This window comes from Trachypithecus francoisi, unplaced genomic scaffold (assembly GCF_009764315.1).
Source record: "Trachypithecus francoisi isolate TF-2019V2 unplaced genomic scaffold, Tfra_2.0 Lachesis_group5, whole genome shotgun sequence".
In the NCBI taxonomy this organism is placed as follows: domain Eukaryota; kingdom Metazoa; phylum Chordata; class Mammalia; order Primates; family Cercopithecidae; genus Trachypithecus; species Trachypithecus francoisi.
Genome location: NW_022681470.1, coordinates 17882194 through 17909782, shown reverse-complemented (window position 1 = coordinate 17909782; position 27589 = coordinate 17882194). Strand labels below are relative to the sequence as shown.

At 40.1% G+C, this 27589-nt stretch overlaps 1 protein-coding gene across 2 annotated transcripts in view; it reads left to right on the top strand.

Annotated features, from left to right (window-relative positions):
• The first annotated feature begins 2025 nt into the window (after positions 1-2025).
• Positions 2026-27589, top strand: part of COG2 (component of oligomeric golgi complex 2) — a 52275-nt gene continuing 26711 nt past the window's right edge. Inside the window, exons 1-6 of one of the 2 annotated variants that reach the window (XM_033195681.1) lie at positions 2041-2254; positions 3627-3735; positions 19266-19427; positions 20559-20624; positions 22961-23041; positions 24291-24394. In XM_033195681.1, coding sequence (XP_033051572.1) covers positions 19371-19427; positions 20559-20624; positions 22961-23041; positions 24291-24394 — 308 coding nt within the window. In that variant the 5' untranslated portion in view covers positions 2041-2254; positions 3627-3735; positions 19266-19370. Of the gene's footprint in view, positions 2255-3626; positions 3736-19265; positions 19428-20558; positions 20625-22960; positions 23042-24290; positions 24395-27589 lie in introns of both variants that reach the window. The other variant, XM_033195680.1, reaches the window with a different exon arrangement.

The following is a 27589-nucleotide window of genomic DNA, read 5'->3' as shown; positions in this document are numbered from 1 at the left end:
AACAAACAAAAAAAAAACAGTGTGACCTTGGGATAAAGGCCCACCTTTCAGAGCCAGTATAGATTGGTTATTAGAATTGTTGGTTTTGTTAGGTGTTACAAAATGTCAGGGTTTTTTTTTTTCTTCTTCTTCTTTTGATGTGTAAACTGAGGTATCAGGAGATAGGAAATGATGTGGTGTTTGGAATTTGCTTTAAAACATATTCCAACAAAAGGGCCAGACACATTGGCTCATGCCTGTAATCCCAGTAGTTTGGGAGGCTGAGGTGGGTGGATCACTTGAGGTCAGGAGTTCGAGACCAGCCTGGCCAACATGGTGAAACCCCCTCTCTACTAAAACAATACAAAAATTAGCCAGGCATGGTGGTGCATGCCTGTAATCCCAGCTACTCGGGAGGCTGAGGCCGAAGAATCGCTTGAACCTGGGAGGTGGGGGTTGCAGTGAGCAGAGATGATGCCATTGCACTCCAGCCTGGACAACAAGAGTAAAACTCCATCTAAAAAATATATATATATATATACACGTATGTATATATATATATATCTCAACAAGGTCTTGATGCAGTGGGTGGGGAGGGGCAGAGGAGACAGGTTGATGATGGTTGAAGTGAGGTGCTAAATACCTAGGGTGAGGTTCTTGCACTCTCTAAACTTCTGTGTGTTTGAAAATTTTCATAACAAGAGAAAACAAAAAATTAAACAGAAAATGAGGTTGTCATTTCCTCCAGTCAAACAAACATAACAGGACTTAGGATGCACTTTTCCCAGTTGGTCCTCTAGCAGAATAGTTTGATCCTCCAGCTAGCTTCCAGCTCTCATCCTGTTCATCTGTTCTCTAGCCACTGGCAGGAAATAGGCTCTTCAACAGGGCCTGCTAGGTCCAGTGCCAGGGAGTAGAGCGTTTTGGATTCTATGCCCACATTTTTTTTTTTTTTAAGTGACCAGTTTTCCAGTTGAGATACTTGAAATACAAAGTCTCATGGTGAGGTCTTCTCCTCTGCTGTCCCATTCCTTTTTATGGGCCATCATGGCGTTAATCTTATCTCCAAGGAGAAAAATTGGGAGGAGAGGCCTAGATTCCTCAACAGAAGCAGGAAGGGAAGGTTTGCAGAATGAAGAGTGTGAAGTGAGGTTTGTGGTTTGAGTCATCAGAATGTCAAGGAGAAAAGAAGAAAAATGAATCATCATCATTTGACCACGGTATTTACAGCTAGCGGAAGGGACAAGAGGAGAAAAAAGCAAGGGAGGAGAAAAAGGAAGAACATCTCAGAATAAAATTGGGGTGGGTAGGGGGAGGAGGAGGAAGACAGTCTGAGAAATTGGTTTGGTTGCACCAGTACTGGCCACAACACAAAAATTTGTCCATTCCTGGTTGAAATTAAAAATAAATATGCATGCACATGTATTTGTCTGCTTTGTTTAATCAGACAGCGAGGCACTCCTTTAAGCCCCTTGAAGACCCAAAGTTGGGCTCAGAGACCGCCCACCTGGAACGGAGCCCGAGGTTGAGCAGGGAGCGGCTCAGAGGACCCAAAGCTGCCTAGCTGACCACATTCTTCTCTATGAGTTCCCAGTAATGGAGCCCAGTGGAGGAGACGCTACACTTCTCTGTGGGTGCAGAGGCTAAGGGCAGGGGTCTCCATAGAGGCGTCAGCGCCCACCAGCAGCAGTGACCTCGCACAGGGAGGTGAAGAATGCGACCAGTGATACGTCCAACCTGGAAAACGGGCCTGAGAACCAAAGGGCCAACTTCTGGCCATGCATAACGAAGCGGAGCAATCTCAGGGGAGAAGGCACTGGAGTAGAAACGGTAGGCTGGGAGGGAGACCCGCTCACCCCTTTTGACCCACCCCTGCAGCTCAGCCACGCCTCCTAGGGAGGTGGGCAGCCTCGCAGGGGCCCGCGCGAGGCTGCAGTGCCGCCCTCCGCCGCATGAGGGCAGCACGGCCTAGCCGGCGCAGCAGCGGCGGCCCCCGTGGCCCTCTTGGCCAGAGCCAGGCGCAGGCCGGCTTGCGGTGCCGTCGTTCATTGGCCGCGGAGCGGGCGCTGCCATGTTGGCGGAAGCGGACCCCCCTGTGCCGTGGAAACTGGCGGTGGCCGCGGCCGCGGCCGCCGAGTCCTTCTGCGCAGTCTCCTGCGTTTTCTCGCTTGGATCTTGGCACTGAGAGGCGGTGGCCGGCGGGATGGAGAAAAGTAGGATGAACCTGCCCAAGGGGCCGGACACGCTCTGCTTCGACAAGGACGAGTTCATGAAGGTGCGCGCGGCCTCCGCTCCCCGAAGCCGGGCCATGGGGGTGCCTCTGCCCTGTGCCCTCTAGGGCCCTCTCTTCGGGCTGCTGCTCCTACCCGCGCACGCTCAGTATCTGGTCCTCCTCCGAGACGTCGCTGCACTTCGCAACGAGTCTTTTGGCCTCAGGTTTGGCAGGTGCAGCCTGGAGAAAGCACTTCTGTAAAATCGTGCATGTTACATGAAAAGGTCTGAAAGTTCTGGGCAAGTGGTTTTGAGCTGAATGTCAAAGCCTCTGTTACCCGTTCCTGTTACCATGCAGTGCAGTCAGGTTGCCAATCCCTTTGTCGGAAAGAAGCTTGTTGACCGGGGTCTTGGAGCTCATTAAGTGTGTGTTGAATAAATCTCTGAGCCCACGTACTTTCCTAGGGACTCGGTTGGAAAGAAAAAGAACTTAACCTGAAGTTTTGCTTAACATTCAGCTAAAGCTTCCGGAATGGGATCTTTAGAAGCTTAGAACATTCTTACTGACTTGCAGTACGACAAAGCAAACCATTACTCTTTAAAAAAGTTGCTTTACTTCTTTGTACATGATGCATTTGAAGAAGTTGGTAGTTGTAGGTCGTAAACTTAGAGAAAATAAATATAAACTGAAAACACTTCACTGATGATAAAGTTCATCAGGCACAACCTTGAAAATGGCCAGGCTTTGAGTGAGAGCTAGGAGGAGCTTTGCCTATCTATTTGGTGTAACCCTCTGGGTCTGCACTTAAACCATTCAAAAAATGTTTATATTTAATTTTCTGAGGACTAGGAGTTTTGACACCGTTTAGTAGCTGCTTTCAGTGTTAAAAAGCGAAAAGTTTTAGCTTGTTAGTAGATACCTACAGTTTTGAGCAAGTGAATTGAAATCTCTTACTCCGCCTTTCTTGGTGACTTAAAATGTTTTCTATTTTTCTGGATTAGCCTGTCTCTTTTTGATAATATTTGCATTCAGATTACATCTCCAAAGCTCTGTTTTTTTTTTTTTTTAAGTATATCTGTATCTTCTCCAGTGTGACCATATCATTTTTAATATGTAGGACTTATCTATACCCAGGAATAATGTACCTTATTCTTGTAAGTGATATTCCTATTAGACCACTGTACTAAAAGGTGTAACTTCATTAGGATGTTTGAAAGAATGTACAGAATCAACTCATTGATCTAGAAACCCTTTGTTTCGCCCACTGGATAAGAGCTACCCTGAAATGAGGGTGGAAAGAAATAGCTAAGGGTACATGCTGGGGAGAGGTGCCCTGGAAGAGGAAAGGCCACACACAGAGATCAGGGGCGTTGTTGACGTCAAGAATCTCGGAGTACAGAATAATCTCAACTTGTCCATCTCTTGATTTCTTAAGGTGCAACACCAGCATCTTCTCTGACCCACTAACCCCACCACCTTTCCCACTCTTGAGTTGACAGAATGCCTTTGGTATATGCAGCTTCAGTAAGTGAAATCACAGAAATGTAAGTTCTAAAATAGAACTTAGAGTGCAAACAGGATGGGGGAGGGTGGCTGGAATGCCAGCAATTGCATATTTCATGGCTCTATGAATATGCCGTACATTTTATAGTGCTTATAAAAGTGACAACATACATAGAAGAAAATACATAGAACAGCTGTTCTGTGTAAAATGTTGTTGATTTTTTAGGTGGAGCTTGAAGATAAAGGTTATTTGCAATTTGTGTTTCCTTAAACACATGTAACTATATATAAGTTACACTTCCATGGCAGAAAGGATGGTTGGAACACTTGTCCAGGATACATTTCTGTGTTTGTGTCTCATTCAACACATTTTGTAATTGGATAGGTTTTGTGCGTGTGAGAAGGTTGGGATATGACATTTGCGTTGGGAGATTTGAGACTGCTTGGAAATCCAGTCAGTTGATGGGAAACTGTGTTTAGGTTGCCATAGATCATAGCAGTTGTTTAATCAGTGGGCATTCCATGACCACCTGCTATGTGCCAGGCAGCAGTCTAGACATGAAGGTATAGAGATAAGTGAGATACGTTTTTTAGCTCTCTAGCATGGTAGATAGGAAGGACATGTGTGCCAAGAAACAGCACTTAGTCCACAGTGGCTAGCATGTGGAAGGATGGCCAGGAAACAGACTGGGAAAGTAGAAAGTTAGATGGGATGGGATTGATTGCAAGTTGCATTGGGCCTTGTATACTACACTGACGAATTTGCCCTTGATGCAGTATTCGTTGTGGAGTTATAGTCAGGTTAAAAGCAGGATCATATATAGTCAGGTTAAATGGCATGATCATATATGTTGCAGTTGGAACTGACTGGTGGCAGGAGGCTACTTAAAAAGTTATTTCAGTGGTTTTTATGAGATCTGAGAAATACAGGAGGGGATAGTTTGTGAAAGATATTACGTAAATGATCAAAAAGCACGAGTGGCAGATCAGCAAATCACTTGAGGGGTCAAAGGTGGTGGTGGCATGATGCTGTTGACTTTGTCAGCTTAATAAAAGTATACACACTGAGCAACATAGAGTGCATTTCTACAAAATATTAAAAAATTAGCCAGGCGCGGTGGCACATACCTGTAGTCCCAGCTACTTGGGAGGCTGAGATGGGAGGATTACCTGAGCCTGTGGAGGTCAAGGCTGCAGTGAGCCAGGATTGCAGCACTGCACTTCAGCCTGGGCAACAGAGTGAGACCCCATCAAAAAAAAAAAAAAAGAAAAGAGAAAGTAACCTCTTAGAGAGGGTTGACAATCAGTAGATGAATTAGGATGTAAGTTACTGTTAGTAGGAGAGAGATTGTAGGCTAACAGGGATAACTTAAACCCACTTACCTAGGTGTGCTGTGGAAATGACATCCTTCTGTCTCACATATGACTTCATCTGTTTTACAGAAAAAAGAGGCCATCAAGTGGCACCTCCTTCATCTTGCTGACAACAACCTCATTCTTGCGTTTGTACCTGTTCTCACTCCCATCGTTAACCTGTTGTGTAGGGCAGCGGTCCCCAACCTTTTTGACACTTTTGGAAGACAATTTTTCCATGGACCAGGGGTGCAGGGGATGGTTTTGGGATGATTCAAGCACATTACATTTATTGTGCACTTTATTTCTATAATTATTACATTGTAATACATAATGAAATAATTATACAACTCACCATAACGTAGAATCAGTGGGAGCCCTGAGCTTGTTTTCTTGCAACTAGACAGTCCCATCTGGGGGTGGTGGGAGACAATGACAGATCATTCGGCATTAGGTTCTCATAAGGAGTGCCTAACCTAGACCCCTTGCATGTGCAGTTCACAGTAGGGTCCACGCTCCTGTGAGAATCTAGTGCCACCACTGATCTGACGGAGGCGGAGCTCCGAAACAGAGTGGCTGTAAATACACCCTGCGCTCCTCCTGCTGTGCCATCCGGTTCCTGACAGGTAGTTCGGGACCGCAGTAGGGGTCTTTCCTTCCTGCGGAGGTCTGCCTCCCATGCTTGGATCTGGTGCCCTCTCCCTTCTCAGGACCTGTTATTCCCACCCTCTCCACACTGCTTCCCATTGGCTTTCATACACACTCCTGTTTTGGTTTCTTCTACTGGACCCTCCAACCTCCAGTTAAAGCCCCTCACTCTGTTCTATCTCACAGCCAAATGCTTATGGGTTGTCTTTCCTTTCTCTCCCTTCACTCTTAAATTCACTTCATTCTGGCTTCTGGTCCCATCATTCCACTAAAGACTTCTCACCAAAGTTAACTAGATGGAAGTTGATACACCAGCCCTTTTCTGCCTCCTTCCCTGACCTCAGTAGACCAAATGCTCCCTTCATTTGCTTTCTGAAACTTGGTGCTTTCTGGTTTTCTTTTGGCTTCTCTGGTCTCCTTGTCTCTTTTGCATAATCATTCTCCTCCTCATAACCATTAACTGGTGGGTTATGGACTCAGCCACATGTCTGTTCCTTTTCACATGCTGTGCACTTTCCCCAGGTGACCCACTTCATGCAGCTTCAGTGACCACGTGTAGACAGGTGAAAGATTCATACTTCTGGCCCAAATATCTTCGATCTGCAACCTCATGTGCACAGCACCTTGACATCTCTTCTTGGCTATCTCTGTGGCACCTCAAACTCGGCATGTTTAAAACTGAATTTGTTGGGGGGAAGATGAAAAAAACCAATCTCCTCTCAAACCTAGCGCTCTTCTGGTATTACCAATCTCAGGTAATACTAGACCTGAGGTAATCCATCCATCTGGTTGTGAGTCAGAAAACCAGGAGTCATCCTTGATAACACCTCTCTCCTTCACATTCTTCAAATCCAATCTGTTACTAAGCCTTAGGATTTCACTTCCCAAATATCTCTGAAATTTGTCTACTTCTCTCCGTCTCCTCTTTTCCCACTTTCTGACTCATCGTTATCTTTGGCCATTATAATCTAGTGGCTTCTTACTATAGTCCCCTGGCATCCATTCTTGCCTGTTTCTAGTCCATGTTCTACATCACAGGCAGGGTGCTCTTTTCTAAATGCATCTCGGTGCTTTTATGTAACAGGTGCTTGTATGTAATCAGACTGCCACCTGTGTACACCATGAAGACATGAGAAAGCATTTTCCAGAACATTTGGAAGTATTCCAGAGCAGTTTATTGCATTGATGGACAGTTTCTATTGATTAGTAGCTATCTTGGTTATCAGATTGAAAAAACATAGTGTATGTAGAGTTGGGTACTATCTGGTTTCAGGCATTGACCAGGGGTCTTGGAATGTATCTCCCTCAGATAAGGGGACCCCTTACTGTCGTTCTGAGGCTCCTCTGTATTCTAAGTGTGTGAATAGGGAATATTGAAACAGGAAGTGTATCCAAGAGAATAATGCCTGGCTGATTGAATAGCAGTGACCTGGAGATGTGGGCCCCAGTTTCAGCTCTGCTGACCACTCACATGTGATTTTGTGAAAATCACTGGCCTCCATGAGCTTGTTTCCTCATTTGTGTCATGGGGTGATGCTTATCTCAGTACTCTTTGCAGTGCTTCTGGCTCTTGTCATTTTATGTTTCTGCGAATAAAGAAACTTACAGTTGCCCCTCAGTAGCCGCAGAGGATTGATTCCAGGACATCTCCCACCCCTTCACAGATAGCAAAATCTGCAAATGCTCAAGACCCTCTTGTAAATGGTGTGGTATTTGCATATAACCTACTTACATCCTCTGGAATACTTTAAATCACCTCTAGATCACTTACACTACCTAATACAGTGTAAATCGTTGTTATACTGTGTTTTTATTTGCATTACTTTTTATTTTTTACATTTTTTTTTAAAGAATCTTTGCAATTCATGGCTGGTTGAATTAGAGGGTGTGGAATGCTTGGATACAGAGGTACAATTGTAGTAGATTCTTCCCGTTTGCAGATAAAGAAACTGAGGTCCAGAGTTGTGACTTCCTCCAAAGTCACACAACTAACTGGGGCAACCCAGGGCCCTTATCTCCTGACTCCCAGGCTGGAAAAATAATCATGTCATGCTTTCCTTTCTAGATGGTAGGAACTTTGGAATGTGTGATTTTGAATACTAAGAACAGCCCCAAAATATCACATAGTCCCTATGCTAAAGCACATGCATTTTATCAGTAGGGACAAGATTGAGGGTCATCAGTTATTTAAAACAAATCGTAACGCATCTAGTGATCTGGACTCTTGGCCTGATGAGATACAGAAGAGCAGATGTGAGTGTGAAAGCTGCACAGCCCAGTGTTGCTGAGTGCCCGGCATAGCGTGTGCCATCATTTCACAGCAACTAAAGTGCTGACCTGACAGGTTCATGGTTTCATTTTCAGTCTTCATGAAAAACTTGAATTCTCTTTGGCTTCAGTTTGCAACAGAAATGAAGAATATATTTGAGACTGATTGTCACAAAATTTTCTAATTACCCATATATGGAGCAATTTCCTAATATGAAATACTTTTCTCGATGGTATGAGATCAGTACCATTGGACATACAGTTTATTCAGTTGGCCTTTGGTAAAAAGAAGTTCTTTGGTATGCAAAAAAGAAAGAAAGAAAGAAAGAAAAAGCTTTCTGAGCAGTTGTGGCTTTCGATTTTCTAAGTCACTTCTTGCAATATTATACAATGTATTTCTTGAATAAAATGTTGAACTCGTGGTCCCTTGAGTTTTTATTACTTGGGATAGTTGTTCAAAGTTAGATAAGCATGATGTAAATAGATCTTTGTTGTTTAACTAGTCATATAGCATTTAACATCAAATTTCTTTGAAGATTTAACTAAACAAATTAATCACAAACAGGGGCTTGGGCTTCCTCAGGTGTCCCTAAAATACCCGCAGCAATGAGCACTTCAGAATGAGATCATTCTGCTTAAGCGCTCAAGAAATTAAGTTGAGAAAGTAAGCTAAAAGACCACACAGATTATCATTAGTGTTAAATTGGGGTAAAAAGGAGAAAGAAAGAGAAGAAATCAGCTGGGACACAGCACAAATATTTGTTAAAGGGAAGGGACAGGTTATAGGTTTTCTTTGCCTTCTCATAAATACGTCAAACACAGGTACAGTATTGAACAGAAGATTTAGACATAAAATTGATGAATCCATTTAAACATAATAAGTTATTTAGAACTTAAGTGCTACTCTTTCATAAAACTTCTAAGATCATCTGTCCATAGATGCTGGAAAGCACTTTAGCATACATTTTGAATTTCTCAAGCTTCAGTAATTTGGTAACCAAATAAAGGTTTAGAATGAGCCTTGGGAGACACGAGTTCCAGACTAACTGGGTCATGTGTCAGTGGGGCCACACTGCACCGGGGACAGCACTAGGTTGAGGGCAGGGGCTGGAGGGAAGAGCCCAGGGATGTTTTTGCCCGTAGCTTGCTATTGTGAGGAAGGGTTCCCTTCCCACAGTCTTTCCCGTGGCTGGTGCCTTCATGGCATTCAGATCTCAGCTCAGATACCGCTTTGTAAGGGTCTTCTATCCCCTTTTCACCCCGCACTTTCATAGGGTTCCATTTTATTGCCTTTGTAGCAGTTACCACTATTCATAATGTTTATTTGTTTACATGTTGATGTTCTCATTTCTCCATTAGAATATATGCTCCTTGAGAACAGGAATGTTGTCTTTGCTTTTCATTGCTGTGTCTCCTGTAATTACAGTAGTGCCTGAGTCACACTGTGAATATTTATTTATTTATTGGATTTATTGGGTTTATTTCATTGTGGTTTTATTTTTGTTACTTATTTATTTTATTTTATTTTAGATTCAGGAAGTACATGTGCAGGTTTGTTACGTGGTTGTGGTGTGTAATGGTGAGGTTTGTGCTTCTAGTGTACTCATCACCCAGATAGTGAATGTTGTACCCAATCGATAATTTTTCAGCCCTCATCTTTCTCCAACCCTTCCCCTTTTGAATCCCCAGTGTCTATTAATTCCATCTTTATGTCCACAGGTACCCATCATTTATGTCCCACTTAGAAGGGAGATGATGTGGTATTTGACTTTCTGAGTTCATTTAGGGTAGTGACCTCCAGCTCTTTCCATGTTGCTGCAAAAGACATGATTTCATCTTTTTATGGCTGCATAGTATTCTATGGTATATATGTACCACATTTTCTTTTTACCTTCTTACCAACAGTGTATAAGCATTCCTCTTTCTCACATCCAGTGTTGTTTTTTGACTTTTTAATAAAAGCTGTTCTGATTGGTGTTAGATGGTATCTCATTGTGATTTTAATTTGCATTTCTCTGATGATTAGTTACGTTGGACATTTTTTCATATGTTTGTTGGCTGCTTGTATGTCTTCTTTTGAGAAATGTCTGTTCATATCCTTTGCCCACCTTTTAATGGAGTTACTTGTTTTTTTCTTGATTTGTTAAAGTTCCATGTAGACTCTGGATATTAGTCTTTTGTTGCATGTATAATTTCCATATGTTTTCTCCCATTCTGTAGATGGCCTGTTTACTCTGCTGTTTCTTTTGCTCTGCTGAGCTTTTTAGTTTAATGAAGTCTCATGTGTCTATTTTTGTTTTTGTTGCATCTGTTTTGAGGTCTTAGTCATAAATCCTTTGCCTAGGCCAATGTCCAGAAGAATTTTTCCTAGGTTTTCTTCTAGGATTTTTATAGTTTCAAGTCTTACATTTAAGTTTTTAATCCATCTTGACTTAATTTTTACATATGGTGAAAAATATGGGTCCAGGTTCATTTTTCTGCATGTAGTGAATATTTAATGTTTATCGAATATGCAGGGGCATTTATTCTTATCTGTTGGTCCTTTGTCTTAAAGAATGGTTTGAAACACACAGACATACAGGAGCTCATACTAATCTTTTATGACTTTCCACCTATAGTTTATTTAATCCACAGTTTAGCACATAATATTTTGTATTGGTATTTATCTCAATGAGACTGAACATGTTTTGAGGGCAGAGGTCGTGTCTTCAGCTTGGTGTTCCCTCTTAGTAGTACCTCCCATCATTATGAATACAGAATGATGTCTGGGGGATTTGGGTTCTGTCACAGCTGCAGTAGCTGATGATTTGATAGTTTTCTATATTTGGGGAACATTTTACTTTTTGGCATTCAGCATGAGGCAGCTTGGAGAATTTTGCTCTTCTGTTAAAAGTTCTATGAAATTTTCTCAGTGTTGAGGATATTGATATTTGGGTCTCAGGCAAGCTTTAAATGATTACTTCCCCAGTTATCTTGTGTCAGTCATTGTTTGCCATCCTTGTGTGCAACTAGTTATTGAAACAGCTAAACTTTTAAACTTTATTTGGTTTTAAATTTGATTGTCACTACTATTCTAGTTAATGGTTCTTAAGTTTTCCGCAGCTGGTTTGTTTTGCTGTCTTATTATCCTGTATTTGATTTGTTAGTCAACTTCTAGCTGTTTGGGGCATTTGTACTTTACCTGTCAGAAATATCTCTGATATTTAAGTCAGAAATATCTCTGAGTATAAAGAGAAATGATTTTTCTTTTAATTTCTGGGCTTACAGACCATAATTCTTGACTTCTTCCAGCTTTTTCAGACATAGGCATATATATTTTAACAAGAAAAAAGTCTACTTTTAAAAATATTGCTTTTTAACTAAAATAGCTTATTTTCAAAAAGTGGATACTATTCTATTCAGGAAAAAAAGTTTATCTACCTTAGTATTTTTTAATTAATAGACTATTTTTTGGAGCAGTTTTAGTTTTATAGAAAAATTGAGCAGAAAGCGCAGAGGTCCCATCTATCCCGTCCCGCTTCACAGTTTCTCCTAGTAACATCTTGCTTTAGTATCTTACCTTTGTTACAATTGATGAACCAATATTGAGGCATTATTTTTAACTGAAGTGCCATAGTTTTTATTAGAGTTCATTCTTTGTGTTCTATATTTGATGGATTTTAATAAGTACATAGTGTCGTGTATCCACTATTACAGTATCATACAGAACAGTTTCATTGCTTTACAAATCCCTTGTGCTCTGCCTGTCCATTCTTCCCCATCTCTCGGCACGCTCAGCACCCCCAGCACCCTCCCATCCCTAATCCCAGGCAACTACTGATCTCTTTAGTCTCCATAGTTTTACCATTTCCTGAATATCGTATATGTAGTTGGAATCATATAGTATATATAGCCTTTTCAGATTGGCTTCTTTCACTTAGAAATATACATTTAAGTTTCCTCCATGTCTTTGTGCCTTGATATAGCTCATCTCTTTTTATTGCTGAGTAACGTTCCATGTGTGGATATAGCACAGTTTGTTCATCTATTTACCTATTAAAAGAAATCACATTTGCTTCCAAGTTTTGGCAGTTAGAACGAGGCTGCTATAAACATTCACATTCAGGTTTTTGTATGGACATACATTTTCAGCCCATTTGGCTAAATAAGGAGCACAGTTGGTAAGATTCTGTTTAGTTTTGTAAGAAGCTGCCAAGCTGTCTTCCAAAGTGACTTCCATTTTGCATTCTTCCCAGAATTCCTACTGCTCCATAACCTCAGAAGAATTTGGTATTGTCAATGTTTTGGATTTTAGTCATTCTGTTCATTAGTGTCTTGTTTTAATTTGCAGTTCCCTAATAATAACTCATGTTGAGCATTTTTTCAGATCTTTTGCTCATTTTAAAATTAGGTTTGATTTCATACTGCTTGCCCACCCCAGCTTTATTTAGGTATGATTGTCAAATAAAAATTGTATGACAAATAAAAATTATATACAGTGTGATGATTTGATAATGTGTATACATTGTGAAATAATTACCATAATCAAGGTAGTGTATTCATCATCTCACATAGTTAACCCCCTCTTTTTATAGTGAGAACACTTAAGAGCTACTCTCGTAGCACATTTCAAGAATACAGTATATTATTAACTATAGTCATCATGCTATACATTAGAACTCCAGAATTTATTTATACTATAACTGCAAGTTTATATCATTTGACATTACTCCCAACCCCAGTCCCCATTCTCTAGCACCTAGTAATCACAATTCTACTTTTTGTTTCAGTGAGTTTGACTTCTTTATTTTGTTGTTGTTGTTGTTGTTGTTTTTTGGAGACAGAGTCTCGCTCTGTTGCCCAGGGAAGAGTGCAGTGGCATCATCTTGGCTCACTGCAACCTCTGCCTCCCAGGCTCAAGCGATTCTCATGCCTCAGCCTCCCAAGTAGCTGAGATTACAGGTGCATGCCACCACGCTGGGCTAATTTTTGTATTTTTAGTGGAGACGGGGTTTCGCCATGTTGGCCAGGCTGGTCTTGAACTCCCGACCTCAAGTGAACCACCCACTTCAGCCTCTCAAAGTGCTGGCATTACAGGCATGAGCCACCATGCCCAGCCAGAGTTTGACTTTAGATTCTATGAAGACACTCCATATTAGTGAGTGTCTAATTTTGTGCTGCTAAAACAGAATACTTGGGATTGGATAATTTATAAACTATAGAAGTTTATGTGGCTCGTATTTTTGGAGGTTGGGAAGTTCAAGATCAAGAGGTCGAATCTGGTGAAGGCTTTCTTGCTGTGTCAAAATGGGGTGTAGAGTATCATGTAGCAGAGATTGGATGGGAAGAGCATACAAGAGCAAGAGAGGGCTGAACTCACTTTTATAACCCTCTCTCAAAAATTAATCCACTTGCATGGTAACAGCTTGAATACATTCATGAGGACAAAGCCCTCATGACCACTTCTTAAAGGTCTCCTCTCATGAACTCTTGTATTGGAGATTCAGTTTTCTTGTATGTTTAAGTTCTTTGTAGACTCTGGATATTAGCCCTTTGTCAGATGGATAGATAGCAAAAATTTTCTCCCATTCTGTAGGTTGCCTGTTCACTCTGATGATAGTTTCTTTTGCTGTGCAGAAGCTCTTTAGTTTAATTAGATTCCATTTGTCAGTTTTGGCTTTTGTTGCCATTGCTTTTGGTGTTTTAGACATGAAGTCTGCCCAAGCCTATGTCCTGAATGGTATTGCCTAGGTTTTCTTCTAGGATTTTTATGGTTTTAGGTCTTACATTTAAGTCTTTAATCCATCTTAGGTTGATTTTTGTATAAGGTGTAAGGAAGGGATCCAGTTTCAGTTTTCTGCATATGGCTAGCCAGTTTTCCCAACAGCATTTATTAAATAGGGAATCTTTTCCCCGTTGCTTGTGTCAGGTTTGTCAAAGATCAGATGATTTTAGATGTGTGATGTTGTTTCTGAGGCCTCTGTTCTGTTCCAGTGGTGTATATATATATATATATATATCTGTTTTGGTACCAATACCATACTGTTTCAGTTACTGTAGCCTTGTAGTATAGTTTGAAGTCAGGTAGTGTGATGCCTCCAGCTTTGTTCTTTTTGCTTAGGGTCGTCTTGGCTATGCGGGCTCTTCTTTGAGAAGAGTTTTTTCCAATTCTGTGAAAAAAGTCAATGGTATCTTGATGGGGATAGCATTGAATCTGTAAATTACTTTGGGCAGTACGGCCATTTTCATGACATTGATTCTTCCTATCCATGAACATGGAATGTTTTTCCATTTGTTTGTGTCCTCTCTTATTTCTTTCAGCAGCAGTTTGTAGTTCTTGAAGAGGTCTTTCACATCCCTTGTAGGTTGTATTCCTAGGTATTTTATTATCTTAGCAGCAGTTGTGAATGGGAGTTCACTCAGGATTTGGCTCTCTGTCTGTTGTTGGTGTATTGGAATGCTTGTGATTTTTGCACATTGATTTTGTATCCTGAGACTTTGCTGAAGTTGCTCATCAGCTTGAGATTTTAGGCTGAGACAATGGGGTTTTCTAAATATACAATCATGTCATCTGCAAACAGAGACAATTTGACTTCCTGTCTTCCTATTTGAATACCCTTTATTTCTTTCTCTTGCCTGATTGCCCTGACCAGAACATCGAATACTATATTGAATAGAAGTGGTGAGAGAGGACATCCTTGTCTTGTGCCAGTTTTCAAAGGGAGTGCTTCCAGTTTTAGCCCATTCAGTATGATATTGGTGGTGGGTTTGTCATAAGTAGCTCTCATTATTTTGAGATACGTTCCATCAAGACCTAGTTTATTGAGAGTTTTTAGCATGAAGCGGTGTTGAATTTTGACGAAAGCCTTTTCTGCATCTATTGAGATAATGTTTTGGTTTTTGTCATTAGTTCTGTTTATGTGATGGTTTACATTTATTGATTTGCATATGTTGAACCAACCTTGCATCCCAGGGATGAAGCCAACTTGATTGTGGTGGATAAGCTCTTTGATGTGCTGCTGGATTCGGTTTGCCAGTATTTTATTGAGAATTTTTGCATTGATGTTCATCAAAAATATTGGCCTGAAATTTTCTTTTTTTGTTGTCTTTCTGCCAGGTTTTGGTATCAGGATGATGCTGGCCTCATAAAATGAGTTAGGGAGGATTCCCTCTTTTTCTGTTGTTTGGAATCGTTTCAGAAGGAATGGTACCCTCTTTGTACCTCTGGTGGAATTCAGCTGTTAATCCATCTGGTCCTGGACTTTTTTTGGTTGGTATGCTATTAATTGCTGCCTCAATTTCAGAACTTGTTATTGGTCTATTCAGGGATTCGACTTCTTCCTGGTTTAGCCTTGGGAGGGTATATGTGTCCAGGAATTTATCCATTTCTTCTAGATTTTCTAGTTTATTCGCCTAGAGGTGTTTATAGTATTCTCTGATGGTAGTCTGTATTTCTGTAGGATTGGGGGTAATATCCCCTTTATCATTTTTTATTGCATCTATTTGAGTCTTCTCTCTTTTCTTATTTGTTGGTCTGGCTAGAGGTCTGTTTATTTTGTTGATCTTTTCAAAAAACCAGCTCCTGGTTTCATTGGTTCATTGATTTTTTTGAAGGGTTTTTGTGTCTCTATCTCCTTCAGTTCTGCTCTGATCTTAGTTATTTCTTGTCTTCTGCTAGCTTTTGAATTTGTTTACTGTTGCTTCTCCAATTCTTTTAATTTTGATGTTAGGGTGTCAATTTTAGATCTTTCCTGCTTTCTCTTGTGGGCATTTAGTGCTATACAGCTCCCTCTACACACTGCTTTAAATGTGTCCCAGAGATTCTGGTGTATTGTGTCTTCATTCTCGTTGGTTTCAAAGAACATCTTTATTTCTGCCTTCACTTCATTATTTACCCAGTAGTCATTCTGGAGCAGGTTGTTCAGTTTCCATGTAGTTGTGCGGTTTTGAGTGAGTTTCTTTTTTTTTTTCTTTTTTTCTTTTTTTTTTTTTTTTTTGAGACGGAGTCTCGCACTGCTACCCAGGCTGGAGTGCTGTGGCCGGATCTCAGCTCACTGCAAGCTCTGCCTCCCAGGTTCACACCATTCTCCAGCCTCAGCCTCCCGAGTAGCTGGGACTACAGGTGCCCGCCACCTCGCCCGGCTAGTTTTTTTGTACTTTTTAGTAGAGACGGGGTTTCACCGTGTTAGCCAGGATGGTCTCAATCTCCTGACCTCGTGATCCGCCCGTCTCGGCCTCCCAAAGTGCTGGGATTACAGGCTTGAGCCACCGCGCCCGGCCTTGAGTGAGTTTCTTAATCCTGAGTTCTAATTTGATTACACTGTGGTCTGAGAGTCTGTTATGATTTTTATTCTTTTGCATTTGCTGAGGAGTGTTTCACTTCCAGTTATGTGGCCAATTTTATAATAAGTGCAGTGCACTGCTGAGAAGAATGTATATTCTGTTGATTTGGGGTGGAGAGTTCTGTAGATGTCTATTAGGTCCTCTTGATCCAGAACTGAGTTCAAGTCCTGAATATCCTTGTTAATTTTCTGTCTTGTTGATCTGTCTAATACTGACAGTGGCGTGTTAAAATCTCCCACTATTATTGTGTGGGAGTCTAAGTCTCTTTGTAGGTCTCTAAGAACTTGCTTTGTGAGTCTGGGTGCTCCTGTATTGGGTGCATCTATATTTAGGATAATTAGCTCTTGTTGCATTGATCCCTTTACCATTATGTAACACCCTTCTTTGTCTCTTTTGATCTTTGTTGGTTTAAAGTATGTTTTAGATTAGGATTTCAACTCCTGCTTCTTTTTGCTTTCCATTTGCTTGGTAAATATTCCTCCATTCCTGTATTTTGAGCCTATGTGTGTCTTTGCATGTGAGATGGGTCTCCTAAATACAGCACACTGATGGGTCTTGACTCTTTATCCAATTTGCCAGTCTGTGTCTTTTAATTGGGGCATTTAGTCTGTTTACATTTAAGGTTAATATTGTTATGTGTGAATTTGACGCTGTCATTATTTTGCCCATTAGTTAATGCAGTTTCTTCATAGTGTCGATGGTCTTTACAATTTGGTATGTTTTTGCAGTGGCTGGTACCAGTTTTTCCTTTCTATGTTTAATGCTTCCTTCTAGAGCTCTTGTAAGGCAGGACCTGGTGGTGACAAAATCTCTCAGCATTTGCTTGTCTGTAAAGGACTTTATTTCTCCTTTGCTTATGAAGCTTAGTTTGGTTGGATATGAAATTCTGGATTGAAAATTGTTTTCTTTAAGAATGTTGAATTTTGACCCCCAGTCTCTTCTGGCTTGTAGGGTTTCTGCAGAGAGATCTGCTGTTATTCTGATGGGCTTCCCTTTGTGGGTAACTCGACCTTTTCTCTGTCTGCCTTTAGCATTTTTTCCTTCATTTCGGCCTTGGTGAATCTGACGATAATGTGTCTTGGGGTTACTCTTCTCAAGGAGTTTCTTTGTGGTGTTTTCTATATTTCCTGAATTTGAATGTTGGCCTGTCTTGCTAGGTTGGGGAAGTTCTCCTGGATAATATCCTGCAGAATGTTTTCCAACTTGGTTCCATTTTCCCCATCACTTTCAGGTACACCAATCGAATGCAGATTTGCTCTTTTCATCTACTCCATATTTCTTGGAGGCTTTATTCTTTCCTTTTTTTCTTTTTTCTCTAATCTTGTCTTCTCACTTCATTTCATTAAGTTGGTCTTCAGTCTCTGATATCCTTTCTTCTGCTTGATTGATTCGGCTGTTGATACTTGTGTGTGCTTCACAAAGTTCTCATGGTGTGTTTTTCAGCTCCATCAGGTCATTTATAGTCTTCTCCAAACTGGTTATTCTAATTAGCAATTCATCTAACCTTTTTTCAGGGTTCTTAGCTTCCTTGCATTGGGTTAGAACATGCTCCTTTAGCTTGGAGGAGTTAGTTATTACCCACCTTCCAAAGCCTACTTCTGTCAGTTCGTCAAAGTCATTCTCCATCCAATTTTGTTCCCTTGCTGGCGAGGAGTTGTGATCCTTTAGAGGAGAAGTGGTGGTCTGGTTTTTGGAATTTTCAGCATTTTTGTACTGGTTTCTCCCCATCTTTGTGGATTCATCTACCTTTGGACTTTGAGGTTGGTGACCTTTGGATGGAGTCTTTGAGTGGACGTGCTATTCCTTTCTGTTTGTTAGTTTTCCTTCTGACAGTCAGGCCCCTCTGCTGCAGGTCTGCTGGAATTTGTTGGAGGTCCACTCCAGACCCTGTTTGCCTGGATTTCATCAGTGGAGGCTGCAGAACAGCAAAGATTGCTGCCTGTTCTTTCCTCTGGAAGTTTCATCCCAGAGGGGCACCTGCCAGATGCCAGCCAGAGCTCTCCTGTATGAAGTGTCTGTCGGCCCATACTGGGAGGTGTCTCCCAGTCAGGATGCATGGAGGTCAGGCACCCATTTGAGGAGGCAGTCTGACCCTTACCAGAGCTCATATGCTGTGCTGGGAGGTCCACTGCTCTCTTCAGAGCCATCAGGCAGGGATGTTTAAGTCTGCTGAAGCTGTGCCCACAGCCACCCCTTCCCCCAGGTGCTCTGTCCCAGGGAGATGGGGGTTTTATCTGTAGGTCCCTGACTGGGGCTACTGCCTTTTTTTTCAGAGATGGCCTGCCCAGAGAGGAGAAATCTGGCAGTCTGACCACAGCGGCCTTGCTGAGCTGCAGTGTGCTCCACAAGCTCCTGAACATCTTGTTTGGTGGAATACTCAACATCCATGTAAAACATGAATGCAAATTTATATGGATTATGAAAAGACATCCAAGTTATATTGTTATATGGGGAAAAGCAGTTTACATACAGCATGAATATTAAGATTCTGTGTGTGCATGTGACACATAAAGAAACATCTGGAAGGATGTGAATCACAGTGTTAAGTAGAGAAAAAAATAGTGCTTATCTCTACAGCATGAGAATTTGGGTGATTTTTTTTTTACTCTGATGGAGATTTTTAATATAATTCTTTGTTGTTTGAAAGTTTTACATTGAACATTTATTACTTTAAAATTAAAGGGAAACGTTTCTATTTTGAGAAGAACCTGACTGAATTGTGTTGTTTTGAAAAAGAAGTTCACTTTTAGAATTTTAGGCAACAGGAGAGGATGTTGTCCGTCAGGGGCCACCCTTCTTGGCACCTTTATAAAGCGGACAAACACCTTCATACTTTCATGTATGAAGACACTTTCTTCCTGCAGCAGCATGGCCTTGTAAACGAAGGGAATGGGCTTTCTTACTCTTTCTTCCATTTCATTTGTATATGTCACTGTGATGTCATTGCCATAATTTTTTCTTCTCTGGTTTTGTTTTTCAGGAAGATTTCGATGTTGATCATTTTGTGTCTGACTGTAGGAAGCGGGTCCAGCTGGAAGAACTGAGAGATGACCTGGAGCTCTACTATAAACTTCTTAAAACAGCCATGGTCGAACTCATCAACAAGGATTATGCAGATTTTGTCAATCTTTCAACAAACCTGGTAAACTTTCAATCCACGGTCCCATTTACACACATACAATTTCTTTCTTACTCATACTTATTCTTAGAAGTGTTGTGTGTTTTTAGAAACCTTTTAGTTGAGATCCTCACAGAAATTTGAAGAGATCACTAATCTCATCAATAAAATAACCAAACTTTCTTGATATACAATTTTGCTTTTTTACTTATTTAAGACTATTCTAGATTGAATATTTTTTGAATTTGATATTATTAAAAAGCAAAGGCTAGTAATAGCAGAGTGGTTGTTTTTGTTAGCTGCTGATTACTGTGAAATCTCTCTGGTTTAGACCAATTTGCAAGAGCAAATATCAGCTGTTCTTAAGGAAATGTTTAATTTACTTTCAGATACATATGCTAGCCAGAGCTAGATTGAGAGAACATTGGCCAATATTGATCTTTACGAGGCTTGGTTTTATAAAATGTAAGAATAGTTTGCCTTGAGCATATCAGCTGTTTATAAAAGTAGGTTAGAAGTGCTTATGTTTTAATACTCCCAAAGTTTGCCTTTTGGTCATCCTATTCCTATTTTATTTTACTTTTAAAACTCTCTCCAAAGAAGTACAGAAAGTAGCCATCTCCATGGAAATTTTAAGAAGCATTAAAATTAATGAGCCATATTTGCATTTGGGAAATGTACATCTAAGATAAATGTTGTGGTGGGATTAGAAACCTAGAAATTTTTATTTCCATTATATTTCATTTGGATTTTTCTCAAGGGTTATAATGGTTAGGACAGATAGAGTCCTTGAGACTTTCACATCAGCTGGTTGAATATTGTAAATTACAGACAGATAGCTCTTTATCTCCAGTTAAAATTTCTCAAATTCATTAAAATATTTTATTCAGAGGCAAATTGTGCCTAAGAAAGCTTTTATTTATTATGACTTCTTTTATTTTTATAGTTTTCATGTACATCAAAGGTTTTTTCACATTCTATCAACAATATTTATTGTAAAATAACATGTTATTTAGTTACTTAGCAAAATATGGTTGTTCATTTTGTTGTACAGAAGGAATAACCTAAGTCTAGCACTGCATTGATCATTAAATAGATACTTAGCTATTACTCTTGATTGTGAAGTGTGTGTGCCAACATGATCTCTGCCTTTAGGTTGGCATGGACAAAGCCCTCAACCAGCTTTCTGTGCCTTTGGGACAATTACGAGAAGAGGTTCTGGTAAGTTTCCCAAATAACATTAAACAGTTTACCATAAAGCATGATATGCTTGTTTGCCCCTCCAAAAAAGAATTCCTTTAATCTCTTAGATTGTTGTTTTTTGTTTTTTGAATGTTTAGTAATTATAATACCCTCAGAAAAGTTGTAAATCATTCTCTATTTTTTGCGTGTGATACTATAACCAAAAAAATTTATGTTTGATTTGAAGATGACAGATTCTTGGAGTATATAACTTTAAAATGTTGGGGGAGGAGAATGCTGTTTAAAAACTCAACTTGTTACTGTTAGGTCACTCATATGTAGGTAGTCACTAATTTAAGAATAGCTTCTATTTTAAAAATTTATAGTTTTACAAATATTTTCTCAAATAATATTTTATATATTGTTAGGTTCCTAGACTATCCGCAGAAGCTCTTTAAACCCTAATGTAACTGAAGGATAATATACAATTAATGTAATAACTAATTGTGTTTATTTTAATGTTCCTATGAGATAATGTCTGCTGTAATGAGTTGGGACTCCCATGTCTAAGCCATTGGAGACAGGGACTCCATCCAGATGAACAGTAGAGAAGGAAGTTTTGACATCATTTTCAACAGAAAAGTGTGCTACCCTGTCCTGTCCCTGCTGGTCCACCCCACAGTCTGTGTCAGGCACTGTGACTTCCATGCTGTCTTAGCCTTGAGGAACTGTCATAAACTTGGTTCATTGCACCATTATTACCTGTGTATGTCACCACTAGATCATGCGCAGCTTGTGTAGCCTTATGCACTTAGCCCCTAAGACAGTCCCTGGCACATAGTAGGCTCACAGTAGGTGACATACATAAACCTTCAGTGCATGTGTAGTGCTGAAAAAAAAAAAATGCAGAATAATAGCAATGTCAGTGTTTAGAAGTCCATAGGAATGGCAGGCAAGAAATAATTCTTAAAAGAGAGGTCTCGAGTTGTGCCTTAAACTAGCAAATATTTTCAGATGTTTATGTCTTGTTTGATTTTTTCAAAAAGCTTTTAAAGTACTTCTTCTTGCCATGGAAGGAAAATTGTTTTTGTGATCCACTATTGGATTCCACACTCTGGGTGGCTTTTACATGGCTCTCGGGTGGCTCTTCTGCCTTCCTTTCAGTGTACCTCTTCTTACCCCCAGCCTTGGAGATAGGGCGTTTTCCAAGCCTCAGTCCTCAGCCTTCTCTCCTCTCCTCTCCTGTCCTGTCCTGTCCTGTCCTCTCCTCTCCTCTCCAAATTGCCTCCCATGGAGGTGAGTTCACTTTCCTGAATTCTGCTCTGTCATTGTTGACTGCTCTGTCACCTGCAGGCTCTAGTCTTTACCTTGCCACCTGCCAGTACCATATGCTCTCCTTCTTTCCACAGCTGTCTCTATAGCCATCTTTTTCCTGATTGGTTTAGCAATAGACCTGTTCTTCCTTTTTGACCTCCAACTCATGAAGCTACTCTGTGAGATTCTGCAGTCATTGAGAAATGAGACTCTTTCTATGAGACTATTTCTATCTTTTTCACCATTGCATCCTCATTGGCTTGCACAATAGCTGACATTTAATAGGTATTTCAGAACATTTGTGGGATGAATGAATTCACTTTTCTATAGAATTTTTGTGATTTCTCCAGTTTATTCTAGTTTTTCCATTACTTTCATTTTGGCCCTAATTTCTGATGAATTCATTAGCTTCTGGACATGTTTCTCCACCTATTACCTCTCCCTTTTCCTTGCCTCCTGTTCTTGACTTCTTGCTTCTGAATTTTCCCAAAACAACTTTTTCGTGATATATTAGTACTTAAAATGTGTAGAATCTAGTCTAAAAGTATTATCTAGTCATAGCCCTCTTGAATGAACCCTTCCTGTTTTATTTCTGCTTTTGCCCAAATTGAAGCCTGCAGTTACCCCTGGATGTATTCCTCACTGGTTCTGAAATATGTCATAACTGTTCTATCTTCGTGCCTTGTCTTCTGATAATCTTCTCTCTATGCTTGTCAGCATCCACAAACTTTTAGAATCTACCTCAAGTCTCATCTCCTCCACCAGACACCCTTATACTTTGACTCAGGTTATCCTTTCTTTACCCTGACCACCTGTGATGCTCGTTGTGTATGCATTAATTTTCTTTCGGCAGCCGATCCTGCATGACCTTAGCTTTATATGTCATTTTTCCCCTAAATCTTGAGACACAAACAGCAATTGTGTCTAATATTTTGTAATTTGTCAATATCTGTGTAATACTGGCCTGTAGGTGTTCAGTCCTGTGGAATTGAATTAAATGTGTAAATTTCATAATGTTATGAAACAATCTCTGCAGTACTTTTTTTTTTTTTCTTTTAAAGAGCCTTAGATCATCTGTCAGTGAAGGAATTCGGGCAGTTGATGAACGAGTGTCTAAACAAGAGGACATTAGGAAAAAAAAGGTATACTCAAATATTATAATATTAAAGCATTGATTCACTGTAGCACCTTGTAGTAACAGGCACTTTCAGGCGTACCGTATGATTTACTCTGCTTGATACCTTTGCAGAGAGGAGCATGATGTCTCTCTTTTATATTAAAGTGTGTTCTAAATGTAGTTATTAGATGTATTTGTGTATTTGTTTTTCTTTTGATAACTTTAGTACCCAAGCACACTTTTTAAAATCTCAAGGGAGAGAAGCCTATTTTAGAGATCTTCTGTTTAACTCTCCTTTAGATCCCTTCTCAGCTTTTGTCCAAAGATTCAAGAATGTAGTGCATTGCTAGAAAAGATTGTCCACTTCATGAGAGAGGGGATTTTTGCCTGTTTTATCCACTTATATTCCCAATGTGTAGAAGAATGTCTTGGTTCATGATAGATGCTTTGTAACTATTTATTTAATGAATGACTTTATTTTTGTTATTTTAACAATGAGTTTTTATAATGTTCCCTGATAATAATATCTGCCTTGTGTAATAAATGTCTTTAATAAATTGGCACTTAGGTTTATCGGTATATCATGCACATGTAAATGAAGAGGACAGATATGATTGGAAACTAAAAACATGAAAAAAGGATCTTAAGAACATAAATGTAGTACCAAAATAAAGGTTTATTTAAGATGGGGAAAAGAGGCCAGGTGGAATGGCTCATACCTGTAATCTCAGCAGTTTGAGAGACTGAGACAGGCAGATTACTTGAGCTCAGGACTTTGAGAACAGCCTGGGCAACATAGCAAAACCCTGTCTTTACAAATAATACAAAAAAATTAGCCAGATATGGTGGTGTGTGCCTGTAGTCCCAGCTACTTGGGAGGCTGAGGTGGGAGGATCACTTGAGCCTGGGAAGTTGAGGCTGCAGTGAGTCAAGATCACAGCACTGCACTCTAGCCTGGGTGATAGAGCGAGACCCTGTCCTAAAACAGATGGGGAAAAGAAAGAGGGAATAAGGATATAATATAAGAAACCAAAAAAAAATAAGTTTTTTTAAATTCTAAAATTGTGATACAATGTTGAAATATGTTTGTTCTGGAAAGCCAAAAGATTTGCATTCTTGGGAATTTAGTGTTATGTAGAAATGCTAAAAATGTAGAATGCTATAGGTAATTTTACACTGACTTTTGACTTTGTATTTTCCTGCACTTAGGATGACAAAATAAGATAATGAAGATTAAACATGACAATAGCTTTATTCTTAATTTTTATTTATAGATGTGTGTATTGAGGCTTATACAAGTAATTCGATCAGTTGAGAAAATTGAAAAAATCTTAAACTCTCAAAGTTCTAAAGAAACATCTGCACTAGAAGCAAGCAGGTAAGTATTTTTTACTAAATAACTCATAAATTAATACTTTACATCCAGGGTAAAAATTTTTTTAGTTAGAACTCATTTCTGATAAAGAAGAAAATCCCAGTCTGTGGCTTAGTGTTTTTAAATGTAGCTCAAGCAAAGCAGAGTGCATGAAATGGTAAAGCTTATACATGTTATTATATAGCCTTGATGGTCGTAGACCACTGTTCCAACACGGCACCTTTCAGGGAGTCAGAGAACGTGTACTTTCTGTGGAAGGTTTTTATTTTTGAAATTGCCTTACCCATGGACTAGTAAAATCCCTATTGACCTTCAAGGTGTGGATGAGCAGTCATCTTAGATTATTTAGACAGGCCCAGAGTATTCCAGTTGATGTATCTTGAGGTTCAAAATACACGAGTGTTATATCATTAAGAAATAGTACAGGACACATTTCGCTGAAATTTATAAACAGCAAAGAAAAAACTGAGGAAATAAGCAAAAGATGACGGTTTCCTTTGTTATATTGTAGTGTCTTACTACCTTCCCACACTGAATTTAAAATCAGTCAGATCGTTGAGTGACTCAGAAAATGAATTGAATGTATCATTATGAACACGAATGGGAAGCCCCATGGTGCAGTGGAAAGAGCATGGGCTTATGTTGCTTGTACCAGCTGGGTAGCTTGAGTCAGGTTACTTCACTCTGTGTGTTGGTATTGTCATCTCTCATATAAGACTAATAGGAACTTCACTTGCAGGATTGGTAGCCATAGAGTAAACCCTCATACATGTCTTGTTTGGGCCTAACACAAGCATCTCTGAAAGCCACGTTGATAGCCATCATATTTTTCCTTGACTAATATGGGATAAGCTACAGGAAAACCAACCAGGACCAAATGGAATATACCTGCGGTTCAAAGTCCTGATCATACTATCAAGACAAGTTGGATTTCTTAATTTTAGGATTTAGGATCCTTAAATTCTTACATTTAGGATTTCAGAATTTTAGATTTGGAGAGACTGTAGCAACAGTATGCTCTGTATCTCTCATTTTATAGATGAGGAGATGAGGCATCTGAAGAGGAAATTATTCTCATGTCCTAGGTCTCTACTTTCTTTCCTGATCGAGATGTTAAATAAGTGGTCAATCGCTGCCATCTTTTTTCTTCAGCCTATAGTACTTGTGCTTCTGTCCCTTCTCTTCCCCTTCATCTGCACTCATCAGAGTCCCCTTCAGTGTCAGTTCTGAGAGCCCACTGGAGCCCTATTCGACTAACTGCTCTGCTTCTGTCTTCCACTCAACAGCGTTGACAGCCACTCCCAACAGTGTCCTCACCTGGCATCTGTGATACCTGCCTCCCCGTTTTCTTTTCCTCCTTCCTTATTCCTACTCTGTTCCTTTGATGGACTCCACTGCCCTTTTTCATGCCAGCTTTCTCCAGGGCACTGTTCTTGGCCCTGTGCTCTTGATCAGCACTTTCTGGGTAACCTCATCCAACCCCATGGTTTTAGGGGCCTCCTGGATGCTGATGTCTTTATCTGCAGACGAACTTCTGTAGTCCTCAGACTCATCAGTCTGATGACTGCGGGGAGTCTAGTGGACGTTCTACAGGCACTTCACATTCATCATGTTGAAAACTGGGCTCTCATCTTCTTTCCCTGCCTCCACCAGCAAAAACGTTTTACTCCTCCCTTTCATTCCTCGTCTTAGGAAACAGTGCCTTCATTTCCTTCACTAACCAGGCTAAACATATTGGGGGAGTCATTGTCTCCTTTTTTTCCCTGCATCTCCTCCTTTCATTCACTAGGCAAGTCCTGGAGAGTCTGCTGCTCTAGCATCTCTGAGATTGAGAGATGTCTGCCTCTCCCTCTTGGTTCTCCCATTGCCTCGTTTCAGGCAGTGACCTCCTGACTGACCTCTCATTTTCTCTAGGACAACTAACTCTGCAGCTGTCAAATGGATCTTTTAGATTTGTCTAATCACATCTTACTATGTGATTGGGAAGCAATGGTTTCCCAGTGTTTTTAGGGTAAATCTTAAACTCCCAAGCTGCTCCTTGCCACTTCTGTATTCTTCACTAAAGCTATTCGGAACTACTTATGGTTCCCTGACTGCCCTGAACATTGCTGACTTATCCTTCCTTAATTTTACTATGTATGCCCATTTGTTATACTAAAAGCCCTTCCTTTAACTTCTACCTCCCTTTCACCTGCCTGATTTCTCTTTAGTCCATCCAAATCTAGCCCAAAACATGCTTAAAGTATGGAAAGGTTCAAAATACTGTGCTAAGTGGAAAAAAAGCAGGTTATAAAACGATATGGATTTGTTTTGTAAAAATTTATTCTTCTCTCTTGTGTGAGATACTGTTGATCCCTCCTGCTTTCTTTAAACCTGTCTCGCTCAGTTCTGTGAGAGAAAGTATAAACAAGACACTGCAAGAGTTCCCTTCCATAAAGCTCAATTACAAGACCACCTCTTTTAGGAAGTCTTCCCTGACCTTTCAGATTTAGATGCTCCATCTCCATGCATTCATCAGGCCTCCGGGTCATCCACCAGACAACTTACGATTGAGACTGGAACTGTTGATTGACTTGCATGCCTTCTCCATCAGTCTATAAGGCCCCTGACATCTTTACACCCACAGTGTCTGGAACTAGTAGGTACCTAAGAAAAGATACCAAACGTCCCCCACTAGTGGGAAATGGGCTTCTGATTACCTCAGTGATGTCTGTTTCTAGACATACTCTTATATTATGATATTATATTCAGTATGTTATATTCAGTATAATAGACACTGCATTCTTCCTTGCTCTGAATCATCTTTGAGGAGCTTTTCTTAAATTCAAATCTGCAAATCTGAGCTGTAGAGAAGGTAAAACCAGGGCAATATTACTGAATAGTAGATATACCATGCTTGTTAAGCCAAGAAACATTCAGATAATTTATAAATAATCAATTCACACGAGATTATTCAGGAAAGAGTTAGGGATATTCAAGAAAGAGTTAACCTTTTTGGTTGGTCACACTGGGTAGCTCCTGTTCCTCTAAACTAGTTTGGATGCTACAAATACAGAACTGGGTAGACCCCTGATGCTCTCAGTGCAGCATTTGCTGTGTCCTTATGATATGGGCATTTTTCCTCACTCACTGATGAGCCATCAGTATACACAGGATGCCTCAGTGTATACAGCGGGTGATTATACCTTTATACTTCTC